A 17313-nucleotide genomic window follows, 5' to 3' on the forward strand; every position below is an offset into this window, starting at 1 on the left:
TTTTTTTTAAAAAGTTTTAAATAATTTTTAAAAAAATATTATAAAATCATAACTTTTATAATTATATATTACCTACGATTTTAAAACGACTATTCATCTGATTTATTAAATAAGAGACGGGATAATAATAAAAAGAGAATAATTATATTATTTTTACCGCATGAGATGTCCTTTTCCTATATTAAAAAAATAACCAATATAGAAAGCCCTTTACTATTCGGTAAAAACAAAGCGTCCCCCTAGTTTTGCACTTTTACAAACAACTCAGCATCGATATCAGGCTTCGATCAAATTGGGTCGAATCATATCTTTTCAAAACCAAAAAAAAAAAAAAATCCGAATCGATTCACGTAGACAGTCTTCCCAGCCTCAGTAGGGTTCGCAACGCGTCACCCAAAAACGAGTCCAGCCTGATGAGCACCTCAGCGAGCGACGAGACGTTGGAAAACCGAGATCCATTTAAAGCCTCTCCGCTAGCCGTTGTAACTTGTAACCCCTCTCGATCTTCATCTTTCGCCGCATTTTTTTCCCCCTTTCCGATCGATCCATCCATCCATGGCAGCCTCTCCAACTCCTGCGCTCAGTCCCTCCTCCGACGAGCGGCTGTGGAGCAGACTCAACGATAGCATCGATTGCATTCTCCTGGATCGGAATCCTGACTTCCACTCTTCGCCTTCCTCGCGCGTACGGATCTCTCCATCTTCTTTGTTTTTTAGATTCTTCAGTGAGTAATAATTTTGGAAACATTTTTTTTTTTTGAGATTTTTAGCAGTTCAGGGCTGAATCCGAGTGTGGGAAGAGGTTACGGGAGGGTTCTGAGCTTCTGATAACCGGGTTCGACTCGGTCTCCTCGTCCTTGTCCCAGTTTTCTAGCACTCTAATCACCATGCGACAGGTAAGAGTTGTTGTTTTAGTTAGTTACCTTTGTTGAGAGCAAAATATCTTTTTTTCTTTGTGCATTCTTAGAAGTAGTAGATTTAATCGGATAACAGGATCTAGCAGATGCTAGAAGCTACATACATTATCTCTTAACTCAGTTCTGGCGTGCACGTAATTAGATTCTCGTGCCTTTTTACTCATGACGTGATAGTTTCAACATCTCATTTGTGGTTTCTTGACTTTTGTTTTCAGAAAACTGTCAGGCTCTCTGAAATGGAATACCACAAATTTCCTCGTAATGTCCTAAGAGCAATAACCAATATGAAAATGCTGTGTGAACTTCTTCTAGTCTTTTTAACATCAACAGACCATTGCCTCCTAATATTGACTTGATGTACTAACCTCGAACCACCATTGTAAGTTGCTAATCATGGAGGCATGTGGGCATTGGTTGTCAGAATGGGTAATTGTAACAATGAACAAGAAATAGAAATTGGTAGAGAAATATGTTCTGCCGGAGTGCAGCCTCATTTATGTGCTATGTAATGGTTCTGGGAACGAGTTCCTGACAATGATAATGTAGGGTCAGCTTGATTCATGTACTATATAGACGTTCGGGATTGATGTCCTGAGAGTGCAAAGGGGATCTTATCATTTTACTGGTGATTCGGGCAACACCATTGATCCTGCTTCGAGAAGTTCAAGGACGACTTCACCGGTGCGCTGACAAGAGAGTTGACGCGACCATAGCGATGTGTGAACAATTAACGGTGGAGAGGAAGAAGAACAACCAAACACAAGGAATAGACTTAGTATTCTAAATTTTTTATCTATCCTTTTATCTTCTTATTACTATCCTTTTATACATTTTTCCTGAACGTTTCATCTTCCTCCTCATTTAATGAGGCTATATTTATTACAATGGAGTTAATGAACTGATAATTGGTACATTAATTACATAGGATCTTCATTTTTTCTTCTTCTAACTTTTAATACAGCCTCATTGATGAGAACATCCTAACTGAAGTAAATTCCCCTTACGATTCCTATTTCTCATGCATATACCTATGATGGCCATTTAATATGGGTGACACTGAGAATTTATTAAGGCAAACAGCTTAAATGTCCGTTGAAGTGTTCCTCCCAAGCGGTAGCTCATACACCTGAGCGATATGTACTTAACTGAGGATGTTGTTTGCCATGACTATAAAGTATACCCAAGCGGTATCCCGAAGGATTGCCCGAGCAGTGATTATACCCGCTCGGGAAGGTTAAGGAACCGTGAGGGCCAGGCGAGTGAGTTCCCGTTCTCGATTGGCTTGACCATCCCCGAGCGGTATATCTCTTCCTTCACCGACCTTGACTTTGACTAACATACCACTTGCTACGTTAACCCTTAGATTCCACGTGGCACCTTCTACGAACGATCACAACACAAGCCTCCCCTTTTGGTCCAGTTGAAAAAAGTGTCAAACTAACTGACTAGAGGTGTGACTAAGTAAAAAAGTGTTGAATGTTGTTGCCACGTGGAGGAAAAGAGAAGAGAAAATCTCTAGAATAATCTTCAGAGATTTGGTCATTTATGAGATGTGGTGCTCATTAATGATGCATGTCATGTTCGATGACGTGTACCCATCGTTAGACCAATAGCATAACGGGCCGCCTCGTATTGAGTTAAGGTCATATCGCTTGTTACATCAAGTGATGTGATTGGCTACTGTGCCACACGGTGATCGTGCTATATCTAACGGTTCAAACTAAATCTCGCCTTTCGTACCATCTTGCATCGGAAGACTATTACAGAGGACTCGAAGGTATATTAGGGTTTTTTTCCTTCTTCCTCCAATGCCCACCTTTGCTGTCTTTGTCAGCATTTCTGTCACACTCAGCTTCTCTTTTGCCTTCCGTGCTCTGCGTTTCCTCCCTCTCATGTAAGTCCTCCTTTCTATTTGCTCTTTTCTACCTACCTCCTAGGATTTAGATTCCTCCTCAACCCCAATGTATCTATAACTCCCATGACATTTACTCCTTAGTATGAAACCATTCACTCGACTATAACCAGAGAGCTTAGGATGGACTATGGTATTTCAGATGATTATACAATTTGAATACCCAGAAGGGATCAAGTACCTTTGATGCCTCCTTTCGATTTTACCACTTTTTTCATAGCCAAATTTAGAGTGGTCTCCGATTTCTTATCCCTGAGTTCTTCAAGGATATCTGCACCTATTTTGGGATTTCTCTACACCAACTAGCCCCGAATGCCAGTAGGATCTTTTGTGAGGTGGTTGTGGTTTTTTGTTTGTATAATAGTCCTCTTACCCCCACTTGTTTTCCTTACTTCTTTCATTCCAAGAGGGTCGAGTTAGGAGCCTTCCACTTCATGTCCCGAGCAAGATACAAGTTCTTGGAAGGCAACCCATCATCCCACAAAGGTTGGAAAAGTAAGTTTTTTTATTTGAATCCGTCGCGTGCCCTTCACATTCTCAACCGGTTGGATAGGAGAGCTTCCGGACCCACCGCCGCTTGGGAAGTAGAAGAAGAAGCTCGAGTATCTCCAGGCCTTAGTCAGTATGTGCTTCAACTGTACTGCTTTCGTTCAAAATGAGGGCCTTCTATATCGAGCCCATCTAAGCCCCATTGTCGCTGAGCTATAAAAGTCGCTTCGTAAGTCCTTTTTCTTCTTCTGTGAGAACTGACTTACCTTTCTTGCTTATTGGCAGAGGGCACTATGTTGGGCACTTCAATGAGCAAGCTTCTGAAGGCAGATCGAGCAACTTTTTAGGCTTTGACCACTCCCAAAGTTTCTTCAAATGCCACTGGAGCGGCTTCTAATCTGCCACCCCCCAAGAGTCCTTAGGTACCGGGATAGAAATAAGCTACTCCAACCAAGTGATGTTAGTAACTGAAGGAGCATCCCGAGCGACCTCTACTACCATATCCTGCTACTGCTGAGGATATGTCTGACACTCCGATCAGGGAGATGACAAATGAACCGGTCATGGAAAGAATTCGAGCCACCGACATCCCCTTTACGGATAAGGAGGCGTAAACGCCCCAAGCCACCTATACCAATAGGTCCTTTGCTTGAAAGACCCGTCTCTCGCCCAAGAACGGGCATTCTGATTATTGAGCCTCCCAGGGTGTAGTTAGTGGGTTCCCCCTCCACCTCTGAAACAATGTCGAGCATTCCGACGGCCCCTATTAAGGAGAATTGACACCTGAATTGGAGGCTTCTGCAGGTTCTGCCTTCCCTCGGATTCCTCCCGGTCCCAGTCGATCGGAGGAGACTGCTCGACATGCCAACCTACTACAACTGATAAAGTCTGGCGATTATGCTAAGTCGTTGCATAGTTTAGACGTGTTGGAAGTCAGCCGACGTACCAACGCCTCTATGCTTAAGGTGTGTAATTGTATGCCTATTACCTCTGTCTTACCACTCGTGAAATTAGATTTATATAGAAATTTTTTACGCAGCTATGGACCGAGCATATGCACGTTCATAACCGAATCCCCGCTCTAGTGAAGCAGATCGCGCAACTACTGTAATAAGTCGTTGATCTGCAGGTGTAGGAATTGGCCTCTCCTCGGCCTGTGTAAGTTGGCTTTGTAGATCCGCAACTTGTTGACTTAGAGCAGTGAGTTGGGAGGAAAGTTCATTCCGAACGACTTCCAGCGAGTGGACTTGGAACTGCGAAGATTTCTCTCTCCATAGCTTTGTTCAGCTCAGTCTAGATGGAGGATACTTGTGTCCCGAAGAGTTCCAAATCTTTGCGCAACCTAGTCGCCAAGTTTGCTTGTAGAAGGCTTTCTTCCTTAGCCCGAGCGGCTTCTGCTTTAGCCTCTTCTGCTGCACAAGTAACCTCCGATATATGCACCTGCAGATCGACGACCTGTTGCAGTAGTTGCCCGTTCTGCTTCACCAGAGCACGGATTCAGTTATGGATTTGCATATGCTTCGTCCATAGCCGCGTAAAAAAATCCTATATAAATCTAATTTCACAAGTGGTAAAGCAGAGGTAACAGGCATACAATTACGCACCTTAAGCATAGAGGTGTTAGTATGTCGGCTGACTTCTAGCACCTCTAAACTATGCAGCGACTTAGCATAATTGTCGGACTTTATCAGTTGCAGTAGGCTGGCCTGTCGGGCGGTCTCCTCTGATCGACTGGGACTGGGAGGAATCTGAGGGAAGGCAGAACCTGCAGAAGCCTCCAATTCGGTTGTCGATTCTCCTCCAGGGTCGTCGAAATGCTCGACGTTGTTTCAGAGGCGGAGAAGGAACCCATTAACTGCACCCTGGGAGGCTCAGTAATCAGAACGCCCCTTCTTAGGCGAGAGACGGGTCTTTCCGGCAAAGGACCTACTAGTATAGGTGGCACGGGGCATTTATGCCTCCTTATCCGTAAAGGGGATGTCGGTGGCTCGGGTTCTTCTTCCCCGACCGGGTCATTAGTAGCCTCCCCGATCGAAGTGTTGGACATATCCTCAACAGTAGCAAGATCGTTAACCCGCTCGACTGCTGTGGCAGTAGAGGTCGCTCGGGATGCTCCTTCAGTTATTGACATCACTTGGCTGGAGGAGCTTATGTCTATCACGGTACCTAAGGATTCTCGGGGGGTGGCAGATCAGCCTCAGTAGAAGCCACTCCAGCAACGTCTGAAGAAACTTCGGGAGTGGTCAAAGTCTAAAAGGTTGCTCGATCTACCTTCAGAAGCTTGCTCATTGAAGTGCCCAACATAGTGTCCTCTGCCAACAAGCAAGAAGGTAAGTCAACTTTCATAGAAGAAGAAAAAGAAGAACTTGCCGAGTGGCTTTTTCAGCTCGACGGCGATGGGGCTTAGACGGGGTTGATATAGAAGACCCTCATTTTGAATGATAGCGGTACAGTTGAAGCACATGTCGACGAGTATCTCTAAGGTCTGGAGATGCTCGGGCTTCTTCTTGTACTTCCTGAGTGGTGGTGGATTCGAAAGCTCTCCTATTCAGTCGGTCGGGAATGTGAAGGGCATCTCCTTTATGCGATGATGGGTTGCCTTCTAAGAACTTGCATCCCGCTCAGAACATGAAATGGAAAGCTCCTAATTCGACCCTCTTAGGATGAAAGAAGTAATGAAAACAAGTGGGGGTAAGAGGAATATTATATAGACGGAAAACCACAGCCATCCCACACAGGATCTTAATGGCATTCAGGCTAGTTGGTGTAGGGAAATCCCAAAATAGGTGCAGATATCCCTGAAGAATTCAAGAATAGGAAATCGGAGACCACTCTCTATTTGGCTATGAAAAAAGTGGTAAAACCGGAAGGAGGCATCGAAGGTGCCTGATCCCTTCTGGGTACTCGGATTGTATGATCGTCTAAAATATCATAGTCAATCCTAAGCTCTTTTCTAAGCTCTCCAGTTACAGTCGAGTGAATGATTTCATACCAAGGAGCAAATGCCATGGGAGTTATAGATACACTGGGGCTGAGGAGGAATCTAAATCCTAAGAGGCAGGTAGAAAAGAGTAAATAGAAAGGAGGACTTACACGAGAGGGAGGAAACACAGAGCACAGAAGGTAAAAGAGAAGATGAGTGCGACGAAAATGTAGACAAAGACGGCAAAGGTGGACGTTGGAGGAAGAAAAAAAAGAAGCCCTGGTATACTTTCAAGTCCTCTATAATAGTCATCTGATGCAAGATGGTACGGAAGGCAGGATTTAGTTTGAACCGTCGAATCTAGCACAATCACCGAGTGGCATGTGCAATAGCCGGTCACATCACTTGATGTAACAAGCGATATGACCTTAACTCAACACGAGACGGCTCATTATGCTATTAGTCCAACGATGGGTATGTTGGTGCAACCTTAGGTCAAGGTTGACCTGGTTGACCTGACTCGAGTTGACCTGACTCGAGTTGTATTTTGATGTTTGACTTAGGAAGATTGTTGGTGCAACCTTAGGTCAAGGTTGACCTAGTTGAGTTGCATGTTGATGTTTGACACTCGTGGAAGAGTTGTATTCTTGATATGGGACGAGAATAGATGTTTGGGAGATTGTTGGTGCAACCTTAGGTCAAGGTTGACCTGACTCCAAGTATGGAGACTTGGCAACGGAAAAGTCCAAGCAGGGAGCTTGGCACTAGAAAAGTCCAAGTATGGAGACTTGGCACTGGAAAAGTCCAAGCAGGGAGCTTGGCACGCGAAAAGTCCAAGTATGGAGACTTGGCACGGGAAAAGTCCAAGTATGGAGACTTGGCACGGAAAAGTCCTAACTGGGATGTTAGGCAGTGTGGAAAGTCCTGGTGAGTGAAGCCAGGCAGTCGGGAAATCCTGGTGAGTGAATCCAGGTGAAAATCCTAGTGAGTGAAGCTAGGTGAAGGTGAAAGTCCTGGTGAATGAAGCCAGGCATTCGGGAAAATCCTGGTGAGTGAAGCCAGGTGAAAACCCTAGTGAGTGAAGCTAGGTGAAAGTCCTGGTGAGTGAAGCCGTGCAAGGGAAAATCCAGATGGATCAAGGGCGATCGGACATCTGGTGATGGGAAGTCCAAGTAGGTCATAGGAGTGACCGGATACTTGGCACGAAGAGGAAAGTCCAAGTGGGTCAAAGGGATTGACCGGACACTTGGTGGAGAGTCTTAGCAGGTCAAGGGAGTGACCGGATGCTAAGCATGATGTACCAATAGGTCAAGGTTGACCGGATATTGGTTTGGAAGGTTTGGGACTTGGTTTGGACAAAAACCAAGCTCTGGATCGGTCTGGTGACCGATCCAGTGATACAGTGGTCCTGATCGGTCCGGAGACCGATCAGAAAACGATCAGTAGACCATTGTAAGTTTACTGATCGGACTAGGGACCGATCAGAATGAAGCCTGATCGGTCCCCGGGACCAATCAGGACACGCACAGAGAGTTGGGACAACTCTCTGTGAAAGTGTCTGATCGGTCTAGGGACCGATCAGACTGGGGCTGAAGCCTGATCGGTCCAGGCCCTAGCCGTTGTGAGACAACGGCTAGGCTATTTCGGGCTTCTGTGTTCTGTTCTTTCTGCTTGCAGGTTCGCAGGTTGGCTGAGGATATCAGGACACATAAAAGGTTCGAAGGCTATGTAGAAGAGAACCGTTTTCTTGAGATCGTTTTTTTCTGGAGCTGCTGTTCTTCTTGCTGCTGTGAGTTCTTCTGCGAGCTTTGCTGAGCTCAGTTTGCTGAAGCTCTGCGTGAGTTTCCTGCTGGTTTTCTGGCTGAGGTTGGATCCTAGAAGCTGCTGCTTCACCTGGGTTCCAATCGACAATAAGAGGCAAGCAAGTGTTTTTACATTCCTGTTGTTCTTGTTTTCTTGTTCTACTTGTACTCCTTGTTGCTGTTGCAAAGATTGTGGTGAGGTTTCTCCACCCAGAAGGAGTGATTATTAGCCGGGTTTCCGGGGTCTCATCCACCGACGGATTGGTAGGCTTCGTCCACCTTACGGACACGCCGAGGAGTAGGAGTTTCATCTCCGAACCTCGTTACATCGACGAGTTTGAGGTTTGCTAGTCTCCGCTTTGTTTCTTTGTTTTATTTTCCGCTGCGCTAACCTGATTTGTAGAAAGAAACGCGACGAATTGGGGTCGGCTATTCACACCCCCCTCTCTAGCCGTACGAAGAGATCCTAACAGGGTACACGTCATCAAACATGGAATGCATCATTAATGAGCGCCACGTCTTATAAATGACCAAATCTCTGAAGATTATTCTAGAGATTTTCTCTTCTCTTTCCCTCCACGTGGCAACAACATTCAACACTTTTTTACTTAGTCAGCCAGTTTGGCACCTCCTTCGACTGGACCAAAGGGGGAGGCTTGTTATGTAACCGTTTCTAGAAGGTGTTACGTGGCGTCTAAGGGTCAACGTAGCAAGTGGTATGTCAGTCAAAGTCAAGGTCGGTGAAGGAAGATGTACCACTCGAGGGATAATCAAGCTAGTCGAGAATGGGAACTCATTTGCCTTGCCCTCATGGCACTGCTTGGGCAACCCTCTAGGATACCGCTTGGGTACACTTTATAGGTTATGGCAGACAACATCCCCACTTAAGTACATAATCGCTCAGGTGTATGAGCTACGGAGCTATCGCTTGGGAGGAACACTTCAACGAACATTTAAGCTGCCTACCTTAATAAATTCTCAGTGTCACCCATATTAAATGCCCATCATAGGTATATGCATGGGAAATAGGAATCATCAGGGGAATTTACTTCAATTAGGATGTTCTCATTAATGCGGTTACATTAAAAGCTAGAGGAAGACAAAACGAAGTTCCTGTGTAATTAGTATACCAATCATCAGTTCATTAACTCCATTTTAATAAATATAGCCTTAGTAAATGAGGAGGAAGATGAAAAGTCCAGGAAAAATTTATAAAAGGATAGTAATAAGAAGATAAAGGATAGATAAAATTTGGTTGAAGGGGAGCCTTGGTGCAATGGTAAAGTTGTTGCTTTGTGACTAAAAGGTCACGGGTTCGAATCCTGGAAACAACCTCTTGCAAAAAGTAAGGTAAGGCTGTGTACAATGGATCCTTCCCGGGACCTCGCATGGCGGAAGCTTCGTGCACCGAGCTGCCCTTTTTTTTTTTACTCCTTGTGTTTGGTTATTCTTCTTCCTCTCCACCTTTACTTGTTCATGCATCGCTACAGTCATGTCAACTCTCTTGCCAGTGCACCAGTGAAGTCGTCCTCGAGCTTCTCGGAGCAGGACAACAAGAAACATAGATGATTGGTCCATGTAAGATGTCATATGATTTTTAAGAACCGATCCAATATTCACTAAGCCTGGTACTCAGGAGTCTTGGATAACTTGATCAGCTAGAAGCTAAGTACCAGTCTTAATTATAGTGTATATGCTTTGATATATGCATGATTCAAAATACACGGGATCTGTTATGTGTAAGAGCCTTAGAGTTCTGGGGTTATAGAAGGGGAGGTTAACCATCTCAGATACAATGATATAATAAGTGTTTATCTGTGTGTTTCTACTGACAACAAAGCTAACCAAACCACCTAAAATCTTGTATTCCTTTTTTTTGTTTTCTCTTCTTAACATTTTATTTTTTTCTAACCTTTGCAAGGTGTAAACTGATCAATTGTCATCCTAATATAGATGAAAAAGAGTCTTGCATCTCTAGCAGTTGGTGATATGGCGAATAAGGTGGGGCCCTTGTGGTCGGGGTCGTAGTCAATAAAGTCGGCTGACTTAGCGGTCAAAGTCAAGGAGGTTGGGGCTAGAACGATCACTTGTCTTGGACAAGTGATCTATCAGATCGGACCTGGTCCGATCGGATTTCGAGTCCCTCAAAGTCAATGAAACCTTGAGGTGTATTAGTGTCATTCAGAACTGAGTCAGTGATCTGATCGATCAGACCTGGACCGGAGGTCTGATTAGACATGCTAGACACACGGCCTGACCGGACCAGTCTTTATCCAAGTGTAGAGGCCGAGCGCAGACCAAGTCCTTAAGAGTTACATCCATCCTTTATCCGACCCGATCACGCCTGCAAACAAGAGCCAATCGGGCTACAAAGGGGACTCGGTCAGTCTACTAGCAAAGAATATTAAGGGCTCGTCAATCCAATGGCTTAATATTCCCTTTTAGCATTTGCATAATGGTTATCAGAGAAATAAATAAATATTTCTTGTGTTGTCTTTATGAAGGAAGCTTCTACTCTGCAAATCACAAACATGGTGGGTCCCTTTCTGGAAATGTTTAAGAATGTCATAGGGGTTGATCTTATTTTTGTAATACATCGAGATTCATGCAGAAAAGAAAAGTAATACTATATAAGGGGTCTCCATCTACAGGCGCAGGCAACGCAACACTACGCAACCTAAGGCACTCGGATTCCACTATTCATTGCATTTCCTCTCGGCCACCTGTTTGACTTGAGTGTCGGAGTACCTGCGTCGGGGACCCTTCCCTGGTCCGGTTGCTGATACTTTTTTCCCTACTTTTTGTTTTTGACACACATGATCGATCAACACGTCTTCTGGTTCTAGCCCATAGTCTTCTCACGATCAACACCAAAGTCACCTGCTCAATGCACCATCTTCTCCGATTTCAGACAGGATCAGTTGGCTTCTAGACAACATAACAATCTTTGTCTATCATTAGCAGAGCTCTACTAGGACGTAACAAATGGATACCGAGTTATACAAATGACTAAATAGTTTTCTTGAAAACTACTATTCATGAGATTATTAATCCACTGCCTTCTCACTAAGGAGATAAAATCACAATGCACTAGAGTACTATTCTCTCATTTTAATCAGTAGTTATGCATGTTTACCAACTGCATATTATAGTTTTGTCTTCCTGTCATGTAGATATATTTATTATTGTGGTACTTCAGAATATTAATTTCTGCAATCTAGATGTCAAACATTTCTTCATAATGAGATTGGCTACTTTAGATTGACAATAGAATGCAAATTCTTTTAATCATGACTAATCCAGTGTGTTTGTTCAACAGAGAGCTAGTGATCTTACCAAAATCACTGTTTCAGAAAAACAACTAAGAGAGAGTCGAAAGACAACAAGTGAGGAGCCAAAGGCTAAGAGACTTTGTGGTTCTGATAAACTTTTGAACAAGCGTGAAGCTATTTCCTGTAATAAATCAAGCGATGAGATAAGCTATGCCAACAACAACAAAGTAGGAGATTCTTCTGGATTTTTGGATGAGAAAGATGACAAGATTTCTTCAAATGCAATCCAAACTGCTGCACTGGACAAGTCAAAAACTGTCAGTGGACAGATAATTTGAGTTTTGGTGTAGTTTGTCTTAAAGATTCTTCACGAACCATCTTCTTATCAGCTTCTTTTGATTTTTCTCATTTGCAGCTTGCAACTTCTATGGTCACTAAAACATCATACCTTTTGGGCGAACTTAAAAACATGAAGTTGGAGTTATGGTTGATGCAGGAAAGATGCAATATGCTTGAAGAGGAGAATATACGACTCCGAGAGTCATTTGACAATGGTGCTAGACTTGAAGATGATGACCTGGTACTACTTCACTGATATTTCCTTTGCTTTAACTTTGTAATTTAACTTTGGCAACAAGATTGGGAGATTCACCCATATTTTAGTCATTTTAATTTGACTTCTTTGATTGATTACGACAGCATATCTCTCTCAATTTCTACTTTAATTTCACTAGTTAATTATCTTGCCTTGTGAGCCTTTAACTGCACCAGTGAATGCTCATTGTAAATCATCCTTAGTAATCCATTACTTTCATTTTTCAGTAGCAGTACAAGAATAAAATATATTGCAGAATAGTAGACAATATACTGCTATACATGCTACTGTAGACGATGTTGTAAATCATCCTCAGTAAGACAGTAACCCGTTACTTTCATTTTTCATTAGTAGCATTACAAGAAAAAAATATATTGATGGTCAGGATGGTAGACAATATATTGCCATTCATGCTATTGTAGACTGCATTCTATTGCATCTATTAAATTTCTTGGTATTAAAATTCCCATAAGATCAACAAACATGGTCCTAAGAATTTTCAGCAATAAAGTGAAATCCCCAGAAATCATACATCTAAAATATATAGGTCAAAATGATTGGAGGCTTTACAAACTTTTGTGGATTAACGAATTCTGTGCATGCTTTTAAAGTAAAATAGGAAGGCCTACTTTTGACCCAAATAAGGTTTCACACTCTTGGTTATATTAGGATAAATGTAGCACAAACTTTGTTTTCCAAATGAAATACGACTGGCCTAATATGAAGCACCCAACCCAAAAGCGTACCATCATGTAACTAGGAATGTCAGATGGGCCAAATTGAAAGTGATGCCATTTGGATCCAATTCAATGGTAGATTATAGAATTCTGTGGATATGGCTTTGTATAGAACTCAATCTCGGAGGCTTGATGATGATGACAACTCTTTGAACTTAAAAATACTAGAAAACAGCTTGATGCTATACGTATAGCAAAAGGTCAACTTATTGCATCTTGATCTAAGTGCAAACGCAACTCCATGATAATATCTAGGCACAACATAGCAAAATGCTAATTTACAATTTTGAAAGGATTAAGAAAAAAGGAGATATGACACACACAAAAGACAATTGATATAGGGCAATGTCAGCCTGATCACCTAATCAACCTACTTGGTTGAATCGCATACCAAGTAGAAAGCATAGAAACTTGGTCTTTTTGCTTACTATTTGTTGCAGCAAAAGGTGATAACCCTCGCCCGGGGGGCCCTCCAAGATTGCCCCATGCGATTTGGCAAGGAGGTCAATCACGGAGGGCTTCACCCAGCACACTGGCTTTTGCTTACTGTTTGTGAAAAGTCTGGTCAACTGATTGACTTTATTGGATGCTAGATGTCTTTGCTTTCAGCATTCAAATGACATCCTAGATGCTTACTAAATATATCTTCAAACTAATGACAAATTTAGATGGATTTACTCCCCAACATTGTTCATTCATGAATTAATTAGTCAGAGTTTGGTTTCTGTGTTAAACTTGTTTATTTACTGAGCATAAAAATGTTCAAGCTTGTTCAATACCATCTCAAACAAAATTAGATATTACTGAAGCTAGGTAGAGGAGGAGCGAGTTTGATGAGCATAAGCAACTTGCCTGATAACATAAGGAGTGGAGACCAATAGGGAGAGGAATGAGTGTACCTACAGTTTGGCTTTGCGAGACCTAAATGGTCTACATGGTAAGAAGATGAGACCTTGCAAGAGCTAATGTTCTAGTGGGTGAGGATTTGTGTCAATCTTTTTCTTACATAGAATCAGAAAGAAAGAACTCTTCTTTATTACTGAATGTATTCATGCAAATTTTACTCACTGTCACATAAATGTATCGTGTTGCATCTAATGGAGGTAAGATCCAGATCACTTTGCTGCGTTTTGCTTGTGTTTTTTATTGGACTAAATCGGAGAACCCTGTGCTATCCCCAATGTGGTTTTGATACTTAAATTTTTTTCTTTCCATGCTCGATTAACAGTTGTATCTGTCCTGACATATGAAATCTCGAGCTCTATTCTCAGCATGTAATGTTACTCATTTGTAGATTAGACTGCAGTTGGAGACTCTTTTGGCTGAAAAGTCCAGATTGGCAAATGACAATGCTAATCTACTGAGGGAGAACCAGTGCCTTCACCAGCTGATCGAGTATCACAAATTGATATCTCAGGATCTATCGACATCGGACGAAGAACTAGATACACATGGAATGTGCCTAGATTTCTCATCTCCTCAAGCAAGGTCAGAGAGTGGCTTGGAAGATGAAGCTCACAGTGACTGCAAAGTGCGAAACTCCCGTGACTCCAACAAGAGATTAGTTAGCACTATTTAGTGTGTTGCTACTAATCTGCTACAGAATATATTCCTTTTGAAAATATATCATTCGTTTTACACGATCATTTTGATGATTAACCATTATTGCTTTTGCATAAACTCGACAGTTTTTTCAGAACTGTAAAGTAAATTATTGCCTCAAATTGTTTTTGATGTAAGTTTTTTCATATTGTTGAGGTTGACATACAGTTCATTTGCTATTGCTTCAGCCTGGTTGTGACGTGCAGTGGATTCCATGGTTTGCAAATCGTGATCTGGAAGTACTCAATTGCTTTTGGATGGTTAGAAATCGTCTTTTGTGGTGTAGTCAACACAATCATTGGGACCGCTTGGGATCGTTTACAACAATTTTACGAATTTTTTATTTGGGGCTACTTTGTTGCTTTTAAATTTGATCTTGTAACTTTTTTTCAGTAATATATCACATGACGCATCTAAATTTTTTAATTGACTAAAAGTCGCATAGTATTTGGTATTTATCAGAGTGTACACTTTTTCAAATGTAGTTCCTATTCTATCCACCTAACCAATTTAATTTTTTGAATTTTTTTTTTATCATTTATCTCTCTCTTTTATTTTCCTATCTCCTATGCATGCAACTTCTCACTTATTTTTCCTCTCATTTTTTTTTTTTTTTTTTTTTTTTTTTTTTTTGCATGCATGCCTAAAATATAGATAACATTATATAAGATTTAATTGATTTTTTATAACATTTTAATATATGTGAAGAAATCGAAATAAATATTGGATAATATATTTAAACTTTTTATAATCTCAAAAATTCATAGGAACTAAAATAGGTACAATTTAAAATCTTTATGTCCATTAGTAGATTTTGATTGAAATTCACTGATGGATCTAAAGAATTACGATTGCATTCATTTCATTTCATATGGATTTCTGAGATTGCAAAGAGTTTAAATATACTATCAATTATTTATTTCGATTTTTCGAAAATGTTAAAATATAATAAAGAAGAATCATCAAAAATCTCTATGTTAAACCTAATATGTGCCCAACATAGACTTGATATATAATCATATCATGATATCCAAAATGGACCTGATATGGAAAAATAATAATTAATTTTTGTTGCTAATGTACATCAAAAGCATCTTTTTCACTCAGCCTTGTATGAGGCAGCAAACCTGCATTAGCTCTTCGAGCATGGTCAAATAGAAAGATTCAAACAAGGGTCCTCTTCTAACATGGTCTTCAAAAGTAATCATGTATTCAGTTATTAGAAAGATATGCATCTTCAACCGATTTCTTGCAAGTGTAACGCTGAGATAAGTAAGACTACTGATTAGACAACTAAAGATGAAAGTGATTTCGATAGTTGGAAGTTTCAAGCTTACTTGCTTCTCGAAGGTTAACGGGGCATATTTGTACTTAACCATGTGAAGAATTTACCTCTTCATTGTGGCTGCGAACAGCACTAACTAGTAAAGGAGTAAAATAGGCCAAAACACGGGCACGTCAAGCACACTAAGAATGTCAATACAAAAGCAACACAGTAAGCTTTTGTAATGGAATACTGATAATCATAATTTTATTGTATTATTTTGATTCATATATGCATGATTTTGATGTTGGTTTCATAGTTTAAATCATGGTTACATTACATTTTTGTGCATTGCATAGATTTTGGACTTAATTACAAATTATATTATTTTTGGTGTTATTTGATGCTAATATTTGATTCTTATTTTGTAGGCATCAAAGGATCTTAGATTTGGATCTATTTGGACCGGAATTGGGCTCGAATCGGAGTTCAAAAGACAAGATCAAGCTTTGGGTCGATTTGGGCCGTTTATCAAGAATAGGACAGATCTAGACCATCCGTTGAAGATCTAGCCGATCCAACCTAATGGGGAGCAGATATGAGCCATTGATGAAGATCCAGAAGTTTTGATCCAGACCTGAGTTCATCTAGCCATTGATCCAGCCGAATTAATCTGGGTCGTTCAATGAAGACTGGGCCGATCTGGGCCATCCAGTGATGATCTGATCGATCCGACCTAAGGGAGGGTAGATCCAGACTCTGGATCAAGATCAAGATCAGTACATTCGGATCGAATTTTGGGCAAGCTTTTACCGTTGATTTAGCTCCAAATTGCTCCTAGCCGTCCATTCAAATCTGAGATCTGTTTAAAATAGAGAAGCTACAGTGCCCAGCTTCTTCGTCGACTCCTCCACGTGCAGCTTCGTCCCGCAACGCATTTCTTCCAGATTTCAGCCCCATTCTTTCTCCAATCAATTTCCCGAGCTTCAACCTTCATTGTAGAGCTTCACGGCGGCATCATCCCGATCTTCTGGAGTCATTGGAGGGTGTTCTCTCCGGTGGAATTTGGCTCGCGGCATCTCCCTTTTCCAGCTCGATTTGGAGGTGGTCTTCCAATCGACGGCTCCGATTCCTATCAGCAACATTCGGAGGTGGTCTTCCGGTGTTCCTGAGCTTCACCCGACGTTCATCCGCGTTCCACAGCCTTCCATCAGATCCAGAGACCAGATTTCAGATTTCGGCCATTCTTGGGGTTTTGGGTTATTTCCAGCTCGTCAGGGGTGGTCTGTCAGCGTTGCTGAGTATACCTTGAACTGAGACGCAGCTGAGATGCTCCACTGAGGTCCGGAATTGGGTGGTCACGATTTCGGTCTCTTGTGTGACGGCTTGAGTGTGAAGTTTGGTGAGATTGGTTGTGAATTGGATCGGTTAGGGTTTATTTCAGTTTGTTATTATTTTTTACAGCTTAGATTGGATTCATTAATTGTTTGCTATGTTTTTAGCAGTAATTTAGTATTTCATTACTTAATTGAAGCTTAGTTTAAGTTTAATTTGATGCTTGGTTAAGTGTTTAGAGTTTAAGTTCTAAGTTAGGGTTTACATTTTGCTGTAGATCAGATTTACTTGAGTCTTGTTATTTCAATCTTCGTTTGATGTGTGTTGATGATTTAATTATAATGTAGGGTGACAATGCATTATGGTTTGATTGTTGGCACACAAGTAGATTTCATTTGTTTAGGGTTCACTCTTATGCTTTAGATTAATTTCTTTACTGTTGTGTTTTCCTTTGTAGATTTATATT

The 17313-nt window shown here is 41.5% G+C and overlaps 1 protein-coding gene across 4 annotated transcripts; it reads left to right on the forward strand.

Annotated features, from left to right (window-relative positions):
- Nucleotides 1-313: 313 nt before the first annotated feature.
- On the forward strand, nt 314-14435 carry LOC121976440. 4 transcript variants are annotated; one of them, XM_042528597.1, is made up of 6 exons: nt 314-489; nt 563-684; nt 770-895; nt 11362-11631; nt 11730-11894; nt 13941-14435. In XM_042528597.1, the coding sequence occupies exons 1-6, from the start codon at nt 414-416 to the stop codon at nt 14223-14225; spliced, it is 1044 nt and encodes a 347-aa protein (XP_042384531.1). In that variant the 5' UTR covers nt 314-413; the 3' UTR covers nt 14226-14435. The 4 variants fall into 4 exon arrangements, with proteins under 4 accessions (XP_042384531.1, XP_042384532.1, XP_042384533.1 ...); XM_042528598.1 differs by having other exon boundaries at nt 315-489; nt 773-895; XM_042528599.1 differs by having other exon boundaries at nt 354-684.
- Nucleotides 14436-17313: the final 2878 nt, after the last annotated feature.

This window comes from Zingiber officinale, chromosome 4B (assembly GCF_018446385.1).
Source record: "Zingiber officinale cultivar Zhangliang chromosome 4B, Zo_v1.1, whole genome shotgun sequence".
NCBI lineage: Eukaryota > Viridiplantae > Streptophyta > Magnoliopsida > Zingiberales > Zingiberaceae > Zingiber > Zingiber officinale.

Bases quoted from the DNA above. Each gene is read 5' to 3' on its own strand.
- LOC121976440 (XM_042528597.1), top strand. From the start codon at position 414: ATGAGCACCTCAGCGAGCGACGAGACGTTGGAAAACCGAGATCCATTT. The intron at 490-562 runs GTAACCCCTCTC...CATCCATGGCAG, and splicing joins TCCGCTAGCCGTTGTAACTT to CCTCTCCAACTCCTGCGCTC. The intron at 11,895-13,940 runs GTACTACTTCAC...ACTCATTTGTAG, and splicing joins GACTTGAAGATGATGACCTG to ATTAGACTGCAGTTGGAGAC.